This window comes from Crocodylus siamensis, chromosome 11 (genome assembly GCF_052110815.1).
Source record: "Crocodylus siamensis isolate JL-2025a chromosome 11, ASM5211081v1, whole genome shotgun sequence".
In the NCBI taxonomy this organism is placed as follows: domain Eukaryota; kingdom Metazoa; phylum Chordata; order Crocodylia; family Crocodylidae; genus Crocodylus; species Crocodylus siamensis.
The window spans coordinates 60,507,672-60,524,896 of NC_143405.1; the positions used below are offsets into that span (position 1 = coordinate 60,507,672).

Sequence of the window (17,225 nt, forward strand, 5' to 3'; positions counted from 1 at the left end):
CTGTGCGTACCTCTATATCATGGTGTTATCATACTCATGTTATACTGTTTGTTCACATCATTGAGAGATTCTGTGCAACAAATCGTGTGTGTAGTGTTTCCAACAAAAAGGGAACTTTGTCACTGTACATGTATCCTAAAAGCAACTCTTTTTATATCTAGTTTTTGTGGGGTGTCTGCAAAAAAGTGGGCATTGTATTTATTCAGAAATTAAATAAGATGTAATCATTTTTAAAGTAAATTACAAATAGCAATCGGTCTCAGCAATGAAGGTCAAAAGAAAAAGGACATTAGCAATTGAATATCTTCTTTCCCTTTAAACTTTTAATGCCTCATACCTGTTAATAATGGGAAATAGCCCTTTCAAGACTACCATTATTAGAAATTGGGAGCATCGTTTTGCTAATTCTAATCTCCTGTTAATGAAATAATTTCTTATAAAGGATTATATTAAAAGCATGGAGACTGAATGCCAATAGAAGCATATTGCCAATACAATAAATAGTTAATGTATTTTTTAAATGAATGATTTAAAATAGCTATTAAAGTAAAGAGAATGAGCTTATGTTTCTAGTAATGACTTCTGTTCTTCAAAATGAAATCTGTAAATCCCCGATTACAATTTCACATCCCAAAAGAACAAGCAGTCCTGGGACCAGTGCTTATTGCCTTTATGTTTAATACCAGCATACTGTACACTTGATTTTTGTGTCATGGTTTTGAATATTTAGATTGTAGCTGCGTGTTCCTTTTTTATTTTAAACCCCATCCTGTTACTCTCTCTGGCACTCATAAATAATGGTCTCCTCCAGTGAGATTTTTTTTTTGTACATACATACATGCATGTATACACACAGATATTCAATATAAGTACAATTTTATTCATAAGAGTGCATAATGATTCGGGCTGTGATTGTTAATAAAAATGCATTTCTAACCATCACATTTGAGTCTATTATTCTAAGTTAATTGCATTTGCCCTAAAGAGACTTGCAACTGGCTGTCAGCCTATTTGTGTCAGCTTCATTTTATTCATCAGTCAATCTTGTCTTCTCTTTTTTTCATCCCCTATATTGATCAAATAGATTTGTTAGCATGCCTCTGTAGCTTTAAAAAGTTTTTTGTTATCCATCAGGTTTATTTGATTACTATATTAGCGTGCATGTTATCTTAATTGATATTTCAATAGCAAATAAATGCCCTTTTGATAGTCCTACAAGATTCCCGTTAAACACACTCCATGCAAGTAATTTGTTAGAGCAAAGTTAGTGAGAAAATAAACACGTTGCACCTGCTTTTATAAAGACGGTGTTAATCCACAACAGTGCTGCATTTGAGACATACGCTTCAAAATATCAGTAGAAATAAACACAGGATGAAAGTCAATTTTGATAAACTTCAGTGGCACATCAGTGTACATTAGCATGTATAAACTGCTTTAAAAGAATACATTAGGTACTATAAAGATAAGGCCGTATTCAGAGCAGAACGTTTTAAGGAGAGAGGGGGAAATGAAATAAGATTATAGAAGCACAAGACTGAGTTAAAAAAAAGGATCAAGGAAGCTTCAAGTGAAACAAGTGGAAACATGGGCGAAATTGCTTGCAAGGGAGACAGAAGTGAATAGGCATTTACTAAATCGAAGCGGACCAACTAAACGGTGAGCCATTCTTCTTCCATTAAGGATGCGATTCGGCACCTATTGAATGAAGTAGAAGCTTTGCAGTAGAAAAGTCCTGCGATGAAATCCAGCCCCATCCCTCGCTTCCCCCTTCCTCCTCCAACTGAAGTCTATGGGAGTTTTGCCATTGCACCAAAAAAATCCCGCCCCCCCGGCTTCTCCAAGGAAAAAATAGTGCAGTGAGTTTCTCCATACGAGAGCCAGCTACTCATTGCTGCAGACACTGTCAGTACGGACTGCGCTGTTCAACTCTGGCTTACACCGGTGACCACATAACCCCTGATTTTGGAACTGCCTGGGTAGTTGCCCAAGTGGCAGGAAGTTCACTTGACTTCAGTTTGGAGGGCTGGGGGCTTAATCTTTGCCCTGGGAATACTAGAATGCAAAAGCGCTTGCCAATGTAAGCTCCACAGTAGAGCCCTATTGGCCAGATTTCCCAAAGATCAGCGCTTGTATTCAGAGCCAAATTTTCAGGACTCAGCTGTCGCTTCATATAAAAAATAATTGGCCAGATTTTTAAAATACGCTGCACGCTCAAAAGAGCTGGTTAAAAAACAGGGACGGTTTAAGCAAAAAATGTCTCTCTCCGGATTTGATGGGAAAAGAATCTGAGATTTACTACCGGCTCTCTGGCCTGTCAACAAACAGGATGGGTTTTTCGTGAGAAAAAATCTGTTTTTATTAAAAAGCTTTAAACTAGTTATCTTCCCATCAGTTTGTTCCCCCCCACCCCAAGTCCATTTGATAAGTTTGGTTAATAAGCATGGCAGTGGTAGGTAGTGGGTCCTAAGTACTTTTGAATGCTTAGCTTCAACTTTCAGGCACCGGGCACTTGAAAACCTGTCTGGTTTCTTTATATTTCTGGTCTTCACCAGGCTCTTGGCGGAAGGCTTTTCCCAACATTTCAGACTTTCTGCTCAATCCTTTCTTAAAGTGACACCAGCAGTTTTAAAACTCAATTTGCTCTAAACAAAAATCAGCTCCACGATTCCACTGCAGCTGTTATAGCAATATTTTTGAGACTCGGAGGTGTGAAGAGAGATGGACAAGCACTGTGTTTCAAGTTGCAGCACTATGTCTAAATAGTACCAAATATAAAGAGGAACAGATGAGAAAAATACAACTTCAACATTTTGGGACAACAAAGAAACAGGGAAATGATTGCTACATAGAAGACATTTCAAAGACCTCCCAGAATAGCAGGCATAAAAATCCCCAATAAAAAGGCTCAGCAAGAAAACTGTCACACCCCCTAATCCTCAACAGACTTTAACAAGATGTTCACATGAGCCAGAGATTGTCTCCTTCGCTAGAAGACAAAAGGCTCAGAAAACAATGCTGTCTAGCATAGGATTAAGAGGCAAGAGATAGATAAAAAGGATTCTTTAGCCCTACAATTAGAAACCCCAACTCTCTAGCCAAAAGGATAATCGGAAACATGCTGAAAACCTATGTCACAAAAATTGTTGTACCTTTCTGTACTCTTTGAAAACTGATATTTTTATATATATATATATTTCACCTCCCCTGAGAGATGCTTTGATGACCACTTGAGTACCGACAACTCCTGCTACCAAACCACAATGCAGCACATATGGCAATAATATTTTGTTTCCCATAGTTCATATTTCCATCGCCACCCACCAGACAAAAATTTGATTACAGAAGCTTGAACCAACTTTCCAAACAGGAGATTCCTGTAAATGTACAGCAAAAAGGAAAATTAGGCATAGTGCAGTATTTCTCTGATGAACAATTGGCTTAAAGCAGATATGAATATGGGTTCCTCATGCCAAACATACTAAAGTCAATAGATTTTTCTCTCGTTAAAATGGAAACAACTTATCTAACGTTAACGGACACCCTGAGTTTTATTTGGCGTTACTAATGCTCTGAAGTAGGAGGCAGAGTGCTGGCAAGCGTAACAATAAGATTGCAAAAAAACCCCCAGAAAACCTACAGGTCAGGAAGATATTCAGGAACCCATCAAGTTTTACCCAGTTCTTGTAGCTAACTAGTGACCAATAACTGCAACAGCTACAGAAGTAAGAAGCAGGATAATCCATCACAGGCTAAACTTTCTGGAGCTAAGTAAAGCAAGACATTACAAATAAGTTCATTTATGTGCCATAACAAAAAAAGAAAAAAAATCACATAACACATGAATTTACCCTTCATTTGCCACATACAGTACACACATATTATCTCCATTTTACAGAAGGTAAATTGAGGCCTGCCAGAGTTAAATGAAGAACCGAGGTTTGTGTTTAAAGTAACGTAACACTTCTCAATTTTAAGTGTACGACTTACAGTTTCCAACTGGCAATGGACTCTGCTACGTAATCTTCTACCATAGGCAGGTTTGTTTGCGCCATCCCTGAAGCACTGAGAAAGGAAAGGGAAGCCAGCCCATTACACTCATCCTCACTTGCTGGATGCTGGTGAAATCCCCTTCCCTTGTCATCCAGAGGTTCAGGGGAAGTTTTCCTGGGCCAAGAGTCAACACCTTATAATTTTATGTTAAGCACTTAGTGCAGCAAAGACTGGGATCTGCATCTTTGCCCCTTCCAGATAAGTGCCATAACCATTAAGTATAGACATGCCCGCACTCTCTCTCTGAGTATACAGATCAGCTTTGCCAGGAGGGACTGCGAGTGCTCCTCTGCAGAATACTCTTTACCTTGACGATTAAGGCCCTCTCCTGGGAGACGGGAAGATGTGAACTCAGTTCCCTCTCACGCACAATCGACCCTGGCTGAATGTCACAACCATTGCACTCTTGGACACAACTACTGTGAAAGCAGGGACTTACCTCTCTGCAGTTCCCTGATAGAAAACGTGTAGGTCTTCGACTCCAGAAAAGGGCTCTGAGCTGTGGATCCTCTTTGAAAAGGGAGATGCTTCCCTGCAGGCAACAGCAAGCACCTAAGCCCTGGAGATAGGCAGGGTTCAAAATGTACTTCTTTCTTTAGCATTACCCACTGGGTACCTTAGGTAGCTCCCCACTTGGCATACCAGCTTTTTTAGATTCTGGCGATAGGCATCAAATGCTCCCCACACACTGAATAGAGACCCTAGGCATCTAACTTTGATTTTGTGAGCTGAGCTAGCTGGCTAAGAGCCTAAAATGCTGGGCACAGCAATGCTCAATGTAGCAGTACCCTTCTCTTTATGGATCTAATACATTGTCTCTGTAGTAATAATAGTGGGACTTTAGCACACATGTTTCTGTTTACCAACACGTTGGCATCCGCGTTGTACTAATGATGCTACAAAATCCAGCCTCACACATATACGAGTGTTTCGTACGCACTGAGTTCCTTCTGTCTGATTCTTGTTTTCCAGAATTGGGCAGTCCTATCTTACCGGCTCTCAGAGACTCAGGTAAGTCTGAGTTGCTCTTTTCGGTGGTGAATATTAATTGATGTTGCTGTAATTATAACCATTTAAATGGAGCCTCTCATGCAGAAGAAAATGTTTAATTATTTTACTATTATGGTCTAGGGAACTGATTGTCTTTATTGTTTGTCTTTATTACTGATCTGTCATCTGGTTCAGGTTTCAGCTCAACTGTAGAACATGTGCATATATTTATTAGCATCAGCATCAGTTTAAGATATGCATTAAAAAAAAAAACCTTATCCACTTCAGCACTAAAGGGCAAATGGGTATGGGCCGCAGTAGGGTATATTTGGCTGAGCTGGAAATTTTGCTAGGATGCCCGAGTTCAACTCTTGTGAATATTGCAAGGGATTTCTTAAGAAATAGCCCTGGGGGCTCAGAACATGAGCTGTGTAAAATGTCCTTGCTTTGGGGTGTAGGACTTCAGTGGCCTCAACCCAGTGGTTTGCTTGGGTTGTTGCAAAGCTGAAAACTGCAAGCAAAAATCACAAGCTTCTTTTGTGCTTCAGCAAAAGACTTTCACTACCACATACCCCAAGGGATATTTCTTCCTCCTAGCTTTATTTAGTCGGGGAGGCAAACAGAAGCCACCTACCTTTTTCACAGCTGGCCAATAGTTGCTGTGTACGGAGACTCTCTACCTCCTTCATCCGATCTGAGGCGTTTTGAAGAGAGAATGAGGCCTGTCTACTTTTTCTTCCCCCTCACAGTGACAGCAGGACTGGGAAACGTTCAGTTAGTCCCTCTACTTCTGCTTGTAGCCTTTAGCTGGAGATGTCCCAAACAGAGCCAGGCTCTAAATTCTTTCTCTAGGGACACAAATTACACATAAACCAGTATCAGTGATAAGAAACCAGTTCAGATCTGTAACACAAGGCTAGGGACAGAAGTTGCACATAAACTGGTGTAAGTGATTGGAAACCGGTTCGAATCTGTAACACAACAGAAGTTCAGTTCACAGAAACCACTTTCCAAATGACCAAAACCAGTTTAAATCAGTGAAGTCTGATGCTACGCCCATCCAGGTTTTAACTGGTTTATTGAACTTCTGTCTCAGATCTCCTCCAGATTCAAGTCAACTCACAGTCCCCCAGAATGCTTTGCACTCCTCCCACAACCCACCCCCCTGCCCTCGCAGGGTGGGCAGGCTAGCCTTGGGCCAAGCCGTCTGCTCCAGCCCAGCAGGGAGGTGTGCTCTAGCACCCCCGAGCTTCTGGCCTGGGCTACTGCAGGCAGGTGGCTGCATTTCTGGAATCAAAAATGAATGTCTGTTCACTTGCTTATTGGTTCAAGTTATGCAGTTTAGACTAAACCGCGAACATTGAATCGATTCAGCCTTGGGCTCTTGGACTGTTTGTACTTACCCTTTAAGATCACTGAAATGACTTTACCACCCTATCCCAATGTAATCCTCTCTTGTCTGCAGTGCTGTAGCGGGGGGAGGGGGGGAGCAGGGCAACTGCCCTAGGTGCCAAAGCAAAGGGACGCCAACAGGTGCTGCCCAGCTGGGGCAGGGCACAGGACAGAGCCACCAGCAGCTCATTTTGGGGTGCTATGGGGATGGGGGAAGGGTGACTCCTGCCACTGCGTGCCCTGCCAGGCAAGCATGGGGGGGCATGTGCCCCTCAGATCTGCATGCAGGGTGAGGGTGGGTTGCCACTGCGGGCTTTGCCCTGGGTGCCAAACTTTGTTGCTACAGCACTGCTTATCTGCATACATCTGTATTAGCCTGTGAATACATAAGACTGGGGTATTTCAAGGAGGAGCTGCCTGCAGCCCAGACCATGTTATCTAAAATATTTGCAAAGAGCCAGGCATACTTCTGGCACTCACTAAAGATAGTAATCACCTGCATGGGGCTCTGAATGCTAAGACATTGCAATGAACTGGGCTCTGCAGAGTAGCTTTCTGCTACATTTTTTTTTATTGTTTCCCTCATACACTAGCTGAACTTTCTTTGAAAGGAAACTAGTTACTGGAGAGCTCATGCAGGGTTGGTTAGGCAAGGTCAAGGCAAGTTTAATCTGTTTCAATAAACTGCGAAGAGGTAAATCATTCAGTGCCACTAAGAAATCATTCAGATTGTACTTTTGGCATTCCCCCCCCCCCTTTTGTTCTGTCAGTCTGAAGAGAACAGCTCATGTGATGTAATTTAGAATGGAGCTTTTTTAAAGCTTTCACTCAGGAAAAGCTTCTGGAGCTCTGGGGGTATAGCTTAGCTCAGAGAAATAGAAAGAAAGCAAGTTTGCATTGACAGCTTGATCCCAGAGAGAGGTGGCTGCCTGCTTGTCTAACAGGTCCTCTGGGTCTGGATGAGGCAGAGACAGAGGAGCAGTCATATTAAGTGAACGTGCGCTGCCAATGTTAAAGGAACAATTACCATTATTCTGCATAGTTCACTGTTTGCTACTGCTATTTCCTTCAATAAAACCTCTTTTCACTTGCCAATTGGAGCTTGTCATGTAACAATATTTCTCATGCACTATACACATACCAAAATGCCCTTGTGTTTTTAATACATTTATAGTTGTTAACAATAGCGGTATAGTGACAGAGAAAAAAATGTACTTGCTTTGAATACAGAATAGATTCAAAGAGGAATAAGCCAAGGGCCATATTCGAGAAGGATTAATGCCATGCTTAGTGGCGCTTGTTCAGGTGGGTAACTGTTCACAGTGGCTAAGCACAGACGGTCAAAAAGCCCTCAGCTGAATTGATTCAATCTTTGCAAGTTAGTCTCAGCTGCGTAGATTGAGCCAATAAGCAAGTGAACAGACATTCACTTTTGATTGCAGAAATGCAGCCACATGCCTGCGGCGGCCCAGGCCAGAAGGCTAAGGCTATCCCACCCACCCTGCAAAGAGGAAGGAGGGTGTGCAGGGTTGGTGCAAAGCTTCATGGGATGCTGGGGGACTGTGAGTTAACTTGAATCTGGAGGGGATCTGGGACGAAAGTTCAATAAACTGACTGAACCTAAATCAGTTAAGTGATACTATATCCATCCAGATTTACCTTAAACCAGTTCTGGCCATTTTGAAAGCAGTTTATGTGCTCTGGACTTCTGTTGTGTTATATATTTGAACTGGTTTCCAATTACTTATACCGATTTATATGTCATTTCTGTCCCTAGCCAGTGGAAACAAAGTGTTCACAGTTGAACCCCAGCACAATACTAAGGTTAAAGCAAGCGCAGAAGCTGACAGAGGGATGGTGGTGGAGTACTTCTGAATAAAGAACACCAGTGCTGGGATCTACTTGGACAAGTCTGGAGGTCTTTGATTCCTCCAGGGGATTGTACTGTTCAATCATGTACAAATGCCACAGCAGTGACTGCTCCCTAAAACATATTAGCGTGCTATATATAACAGCAAAATCATTCACATGTGATTTTTTTCAGGATCAAGACCTGAATTTGCACAAATAGCAGTTATAAAGGAGAGTTATAAGTGTTATAAGGAGATTTTGGCACTCAAATCCAACCAAACTTCAGGAGATTTTTAAACACCCTTAAACTCCTCTGAAAGACTTCACCACTAATAAATCAAGCACACTTAGCAGTATTAATGTTACAGAAAGGATGGGAAAACTGGCATTTAAATGTGTCCTGGGGAAAAACCTACCTTGACACTAATATCACTGGTTGGTTTTGTATACCATGCACCAAATGTACCCTAATCGTTTAACAAATATATCAAATAATACTAAAATACTTCATGCATTAAAATGGACAAATTGCAGTTGGATAACCTCTCCAGTGTAACAATCAAACACAGTTTCATGCAACCTCAGGGATCCATTTCCCTGACTTCACTCTATAATCCTGAACAACTTCATACACATAATGAGATCCCACTTCTGTATGCGTTTCTCTGGTCCCTAATACACTATGTGAGAAGAGAGATAAGGAGCAGGTTTTAAACCAACTTTCTTACACAGCACAGTAATATTTGAACCGTGAGAGCCAGAAACTAGTTTAAATACAGTTCTTTGTAGCAAAATGTTATTGTGATGTCCTTGGTCAGTGTTATAAAGCATTCTTTAGTAAGTGCTACAGCTACATGAATTAGGAATGATACAATGCATGTAGATTGCCCCCAAACTGTAACTTTTTCTTGCAGAAATCACTCGGGCATGTTGGATAGTTTGGAGAAAAGATGTGTAGACTGGTACATCTTTTCCGTTAGTGACAGGCACTGCTAAACCGGAAATGAATTAAAGTGTGTTGCAAGCTGCTGAAGTTGTGGCAAACGTTTTGGAGTTTGGTCCATGGAAAACAGTGGGAGTCTTTCTAGTGACTTGTGAGCTTTGAATCAGGCCTATGTGGAGACTAAACAGAACAAGTGCTTTTCAATATAGTCTAATGAGGGCTGCTGAATAGCAGCCAATAAGATGATAAGGTAGCGGTGGCATTTCCTTCAGTACAGTAAGCAAAGTCAACTCTTTTGGGCATCTGACCAGGTGAGAATGAGAATATCGGTTGAGACTGCGCTGTGCAGAAGATATAAAAAAAAAACAACCCAAGTACTTTATATCTTTTTAAAATTCATATCGATTTAAAAAAGAAAAACCTTGTTAAATATTGAAAGACTTGGATTTTTTTTTCATGCAAGTCAACAATAGTGAGAAACGTTGTTTCTCTTGTGGATTACAGCTCAGTTTTAGCAATTTAAAAATATTCAATTACTTTGGATAAGTTTTAGGAAAATATCCTGATTTGATGATATTTACTAGAACTGGTGCATGGGGCATTTTGGTGATAGTAGATGCATAAAAAACCTGCTGTGAGAAAAAGACTTTACCCATATAGCTTCAGCGTCATTCAGAAAGGAATGAGGGACAGGAAAGTCAGGAGCAGTATTAACTTTTCTTGGGAAAATTCACAGATTCTTCCCTGTGATTTATGCAACTGTTTTAACACTTCAAGATGGAACCATCTCAAAATTAGATCTAATGCTTTAAGTGTCTTAGCAGATTTCATTACCCTGGCTTTTGGAAGCATTCCCCCTCCTAATATACCATTATGCTTCCTTTCTTAATACGCTAAAAGACTAAACAGAGCCTGTCCATCAGGGAGACTTGCCCTTATTAACATTGTAATCAATTAATAAAGTAAAGCAATGTCCCTTTCTGGCTCTCTTCTTCTGGTCAGATTTTTGTTTCTGAAACTCGATCGTATTGGTGAGGCTAGACTGTCTGCCAATCGGATGAGCAATTAACACTCAGAGGAAGGAAAGGAAAATGAATTAACATAGGAAAGTTGCAGAAGCAAAGATTGTAATATCAAAGGGTTGTTTTTAAATACACACACGCACATCTATACAATCGGATCAGTTCAGATAAAAAATGTGTGTCATGCTCTTAAATTGTGCAATGTGCAGTGAAACACATTGCAAGTCTAACATTTCCAGTCCTTCATTTGGACACCGTGGAGGCTTTGCTCTAAGACCCGTTTATAGGACAGTGCATTGCTGAGCTACTTCAGGGAAGCATTTTGCAACTTTGAGTCACAATCTTTCTCTTAATCTTCCTCTGCTGCAGGAAAGGAACATAGCTCGTCCCAGCTGTGTAGCTGGTGCAATGTGTCTGCACATGCATACAGGTGCGGCTGTTCTCCCTGGTGCATTCATGGGGGAACGCACAAAGCTCTGGGCAGTCTCCCACCCATTCATCTAAGGACTAACGGCGTCTTTGAAGAGGCTTCATCTCACGCTGCTACACGCACTATGGATAGCCAGCGCACAGGAGTAAGAGGGCTCCCTATAGCAACAGAAGGGACATGTAGGACAGGCCACAAGCCAGTCCATTAATAAAAATAGATACAAAACCTTAGTTCTGGATTTGGGTGAGGAAGAAGGCTGTTGTGGTTTCAGGCAAAGGTTGATTCTTATTTGATTTGAACTGGTTCAATCATCCTTGATGGCAAAAAGTCAGAAAATTTCAGCGAAAAGAAACAGTACGGCTTCTTTACAATAGACCCTTGGGCTGCCTCTCAGAAAAAGACAGCGTAGGAAATCCAAGCTGGAGTTTAACTTCAGCTTCCCAAACAGACACTCCTTGTAGGAGTCTCCTGGAGAAAACAATTGTCTTCTAATGTGCGCGGCCCTAGTGTGATGCCAGTGTGCGTTAATCGTAAACAGGAGGAAATAAATTCAAAAAAGTGGAAAAACAAGATTACTTACTATTAACCAGTATGTGAAATGCCACAGGAGCCTGCTGCTCTCTGGACTAACCCCAGGACAGAAAAAGTTACTTATTTTGCAAAGTGCAAGAAAGATGAATGCTGCTTAACAGAAGAACAGAGACCATCTGAAAGGCCAAGCAATGTGTTCATTATAATTACTGTGTACTGTGGTCCTACCTCAAAATCCCAGTCACTGGGCTGCCTCTGGGCTAGGTACTGTGCCAACACAAAACCAAGATAGCCCCTGCCCCAAAAAGCTCAACTGCTTCTAAAACCTTCACACACAGACACCACAACAACTGCAACCCAGCATCACAACAGCTGCAATCTAAAAAAAAAAAGTGAACAAAAAGGAAAAGCTAATAGGAAATAGAGATGGGCCCAAAACACAACCCCAAGCCAGACCCTCCCCACGGTACATAAGTTCTGATCCAGAAATAAAACTTTGTGGTCCAGGCTTAACTCCACTCTAAACTACATATGGTAGCATCATTTCTAAATCAAATGATGTGGTTACCCCATCTGTACTCTTTCCCACACAAAAAAATGCATACAAATCTAGATCATTGTCTGCACAAGCTGTTTCATTGATTGCATAAGCAATTGCTGAGTACAGGCCACATCTCCACAGGGGGTCCGCACCAGATGTGCAGTATTCTTACGATAACTGACCACTTCTTTCGGTGCAGACATAGGAGCAGAGGCCTTTTGAAAACCTGGCATTGCCTGTGGGTGCAAAGGAATGGAAAATACAGGCTTCTGAATAGACACATGCATATATTTACAGGAGCTCACAGTGCAAACACATTTGAAAATGTTATCCAGATTTTTATTCTGAGAAGTGGCAGCCCCGAGTCGAAGGGGGTAAGATAGAAACCATGAAAGCTTTTGTCGGATTAGCAAATACAAACAAAGTTTATAAAATGTTTGCTCCACCTTCTGAAGTCCATTACAACTGAAATGATCTTCTGCTAGAAGAAAAAAAAAAAAAACAATTAAAAACACACTTGTTCCTAAGCCTTTTTAAATTTGGCTGTTTTTTCTATTTTACATCCTTATTTTTTTTTATAGCTAAAAGTAATTTTAAGCAAAAAAGAACACAAACAATATACACTGACTCTTGACACTCCATTGCTTTCTTAAACTAGAATAATAAAAATTTGCAAGTGAACAAAAGAGTGGGAGGAAGATATCTGATTTACAATGTTTTTGAGATAAAGAACACTATAAAAAAAGATGAATGTGAATAATAAAGCATTGTTAACTGAGTCATGACATTTCTATTCTCAGAGTAGATTTGAACAGCAGAACTCTGCAAATGAACACCTTGCGCCATTTTCAAAGTGGGAGGAAGACATATAATTATAATTTTTAAAGTAAAGAGAATTTAAAAAAAAAACTCTGTGAAAAAGTTTATTGAAAAACATATCGACATATCAATATGACATAAATTACTTTAATTTTATTAAACTAGGAAGGGGGGGAACCCTCTTTTTTTGAAGACGGGCTGCAGAACATATTCCTTGAAAAGAATTTTCTTTATTAAAAACTCTTTTGCTAAGATGAAACAGCACTGAATGTCAGCACTACCATATATTTATTCTGTAACTCTTCCAACAGCTGAGATCTATAAAAGAAACATATTTTCAAAACAGTTTTAACCTCCATTGTCTTGATCACTTGCATTAACATTTTTCATGTCACTTATTGAAATCCTTTAAAGGAACCTTTTATTCAGTCAGAATTAACAAACCCTCTTTTTTAATAAAAAAAAACATCCGCTGAAAAGGTTAAAAAAATAAAAAAAGGCATGTTGTGCATTTGATTTGACGGATATTTTCAGCCATCTCTCCTTTGTAGGATGAGAGCAAATTTTCCTTCGGATGTTGTCGACTGAGGGAGGAGGGTGATTTGGAGAGAGGCAAACAGTGTCTGTGTACGCCCTTTAAATAAGGAATAAAAAAAGCGCAGCGTTGATTTGAGCGCTCCAGTTGCACCTTTTAGTGCCGTGGCAGACGCGAAGCTGGGGGCCAGCTGTAAAATCATAGCTTGGGCCTCACTTTGCCCTCAGATCTGTGCACATGGCTGCCATTTACTTCAAAGGGAGCTGCATACATGCCCAGAATCTGACCTGCACCTCTTCCATCCTCCAGCCTGCACAAAGCTAGAGTCAACGGGCTAAGTGCAGGCAGTTTAAACGGAGCGAGGGATACAGAGCCCGCGTTCCACAAAGGACTGCCGGGTTGGTGCGCGTGCAGGTTGAGACGTCTCAGAGGGCAGATGCTCGGTGCTTTCTGACCCTCAAAGGTCTCCTTTTAGGCACCCCAAGTTACTCATTTCTTTGAAAACTGTGGCTACCTGTTTTCAATAGAAGAGCAGGGGACTGGGCAGCCCCTCTGTGCCCAGTCAGTTCACACTCGGAGCCCTGCCAAACCCTATTTTGGCTCCCACCTTCCATGCCAACTTAGGAAGAGTTGTCGTGGAGTGAAGTGCAGAAACTCCCTTGTTTGAAGCAGCGGTCTCATTGACTTTAGCGGTGTTACATTAGAAAGGACCCATTCCTTACTGCAAATAAGGACAGCAGTATGGGTAGTCATCTGAATTGCCATTAAGGTATACAGTTAGGGTTGGGAGGGACCTCAGGAGGTCGCATCTAGTCCAAGCAGGACCAGCCCCAACTACATCATCCCAGCCAAGGCTTTGTTTAGCCGGGTCTTAAAAACCTCCAAGGATGGAGAGTCCACAATCTCTCTGAGTAACCTGCTCCAGTGTATTACTACCCTCCTGGTGAGAGAGTTTTTTTAATATCTAACCTAAACTTCCCATGCTGCAACTGAAGCCCATTGCTTGTTTGCCCCCACCGAGACCAGCCCAGCTCCGTCCCCTTTGCAGCCCCCCTTCAGGGAGGTGAAGGCTGCTATCAAATCCCCCTCGGTCTTCTCTTTTCCAGACTAAATTAGCCCAGTTCTCTCAGCCTCTCCTCACCAGCCATGTGCCCCAGCCCCTGAACCATTTTGGTGCCCTCCACTGGACTCTCCAATGTGTCCACATCCTTTCTGTCGTGGGGGGGGGGCGCTCAAAACAACACAGGACTCCAGATGTGGGCTCCCCAGTGCTGAACAGAAGGGAAGAATCACTTCCCTTGACCTGCTGGCACCGCTCCTGCCAGTGCAACCCAGTATCCCATTAGCCTTCCTGGTAACAAGGACGCACTGCTGGCTCATATCCATCTTATTGCTCACTGTCACCCCCAGGTCCTTTTCCGCAGAGCTGCTGCCCAGCCGTCAGCCCCAGATTGTACTGGTGCATGGGACTGTCCCATCCTAAGTGCAGGACTCAGCACTTGTCCTTGTTGAACCTCATGAGATTTCTTTTGGCCCAATCCTCCAATTTGTCTAAGTCACTCTGAATCCTGAATCCAACGTACCTACTACTCCCCCTAGCTTGGTGTCATCTCCAAACTTACTGAGAGTGCACTCTGTGCCATCTTCCAGGTCACTGCTGAAGATATTGACCAAAACCAGCCCCAGGACCGACTCCTGGGGCACTTTTGGGGTCCCAGGACCGACTCCTGGGGCAGCTGCCAACTAGACATCAAGCCATTGAGTACTACTCTGAGCCCGATGCTGCAGCCAGTTCTCTCTCCACCTTACAGTCCATGTATCCAGCCCGTACTTCCTTAGCTTGTCTGTGAGATTGTTGTGGGAGACTGTACCAAAAGGCTTGTTCAAAATCAAGGTACACCACATCCACTGGTCTCCCCACATCTGCTGAGCCAGTCACCTCCTTGTGGAAGGCAATCAGGGTGGTCAGGCATGACTTGCCCCTGGTGAATCCATGCCGACTGTTCCTAATCACCACTTTCTCCCCCAAGTGCTTAGAAATGGATTCCTTGGGGATCTACTCCTTGATTTTTCCAGGGACTGAGGTGAGGCTGACTGGTCTGTAGTTTTCCAAATCCTCCTTTTCCCCCTTCTTTAATATGGGCACCTTTGTCCTTTCCCAATCATCCAGGACTTCTCCTGATAGCCATTATTTTTCAAAGAGGATGACCAATGGCTCTGCAAACACGTCAGCCAACTCTCTCAGCATCCCATCCCATCTGGCCCCGGGGCTTGTACACATCCAGCTTTTCTAGGCAGTCGCTAACCTGTTCTTTCCCCACTGCTGGCTGCTCCCCTCCTGCTCAAACTGTGCTGCCCGGTGCAGTAGTCTGGCAGCTGACCTTGCTTGTGAAAAAGGCACTGAGCGCTTCAGCCTTTTCTGCATCCTCTGTCACTAGGTTGCCTCCCCAATTCAGAAAAGGACTCACCCTCTCTCTGATCTTCCTTTTACTACTGACATACTTGCAAGAAGGGAAATCCTTCTTGTTACCCTTCACATCCCTTGCTGACTGCAACTCCAATTGCGCTTTGGCCTTCCTGACTTCATCCCTGCATGCCTGAGCAATGCTCTTATACTCCTCCCTAGTTGCTTGTCCAATTTTCCTCTTCTTATAAACTTCCTTTTTGTGATTTAGTTTACTGAAGACTTCCCTGCTAAGCCGAGCTGGTCTTCTGCCATGCTTGGTAGTCTTCCTCAGCATCAGCATGGTTTGTTCCTGCACTCTCAGTAAAGTTTCTTTAAAGTACAGTCAGCTCTCCTGGACTCCTCTCCCCCTCAGACTGGCTTCCCAGGGGATCCTGCCCATCAATTCCCTGAGCAAGTCAAAGTCTCTTAAGTCCAGGGTCTTTAACTCTGCCGCTCTCCATCCTTCTTTTCCTCAAGATCCTGAACTCAATCATCTTGTGGTCACTGCTGTCCCCCGCAGAAGGGAGTCTCCAATCACCAACCCCCATCACTTCTTGGTGAGCAGTCTGCTTACCGTCTCCGAAACTCTTGTACGTGTTGGAAAGGTGCAAGTAGGCTCAGGATTTTGAGGTGGGTTAGGGAGTCTGAATGAGTATTTAGGGGAATCTAACTCATCACTTCTGAATCGGGACCTTGATGTTGCTGGGGAACTTTAACAGGTCATCATCAGGGTACCAAATTATAAAATTATCAGATGAAGGGAGGCGGAAAAAAAAAAAAAAAGAGAGAGAGAAAAGTAAATGAAGACACAAGAAGACCAGAGAGAAGATCTCTGCGTGAAACACTTTGTGATGGGTGGGGACACAGTAAGTGGAGACTGAAAGGACAAAGAGGAACAGAAGGAGAAAAAGAAGAGAGAAAATTTGGGCAGGGACAGCATCTAATAAATGTAGGATCTGGTCCTATAAACATTTTTGTCATCAAGTGAAGAAAAGGGACATGAGGGTAGAAGAAAATAAACCCAGGAGAGATTGACCCCTGGTGAAAGTGCATTTTCATGCCACTGATGGTTTGGGTGAAGCGATTTTGGTCTGACGCATCCCTGTTGACTGCCACCTTTAACTTTCCCTGCAGCTAGCAATTCCTGGTCCATTTTCTCCCTTTGGCTTCTGCCTCCATCCCCTTCCGTGCTTACCAGTTCCCTTCTTTCCGTATCCAAATTGGTGAATGGAAGTAGATTAAATCATGTGTCGGATAGATTTCAAGGCAACTCTCCCCCACCATCACAGCAAACCTCAACATCATTCACAATGAATAAAAAATGTTGAGGGTGGCAAAATGAGGGAGATTTTGTTGTTTTTTCATATTTCATAACCAGTGAAAGTTATGCCCAAATATCGGCTTCATTCATTTCTATAATATATGGCATAATTAGTAAGAAATATTAATGGAGTTGGAAGGGATGTGGTTCATCAGCACATCCTCCATCAGAGATCAGAATTTAGGATCCAGGCCAAAACATTTGGCCAGCACATGATAGACTCATAATGAATTCATAGAAAGCTTTACGGTCCACTGGATCACTAATTCTTGAATCAAGAACTTACACAAGGGGGTCAAAAATCCACTAGTGATAGGATGTGTCCTCCCAGGACTGCACTGTTGACTTTGC

The 17,225-nt window shown here is 42.4% G+C and overlaps 1 protein-coding gene and 1 long non-coding RNA gene across 2 annotated transcripts in view; one reads left to right on the plus strand and one right to left on the minus strand.

Moving 5' to 3' along the window:
• LOC149855933 (uncharacterized) overlaps nucleotides 1–17,225 on the minus strand; it is a 348,042-nt gene that overhangs the window by 307,201 nt on the left and 23,616 nt on the right. The window lies entirely within an intron of this gene.
• The window catches only part of MDFIC2 (MyoD family inhibitor domain containing 2), a 67,732-nt gene that overhangs the window by 37,506 nt on the left and 13,001 nt on the right, over nucleotides 1–17,225 (plus strand). Inside the window, exon 3 of the mRNA XM_090021559.1 lies at nucleotides 5,026–5,064. Within this exon, the coding sequence (XP_089877685.1) occupies nucleotides 5,026–5,064 (39 nt within the window). The remainder of the gene's footprint in view (nucleotides 1–5,025; nucleotides 5,065–17,225) is intronic.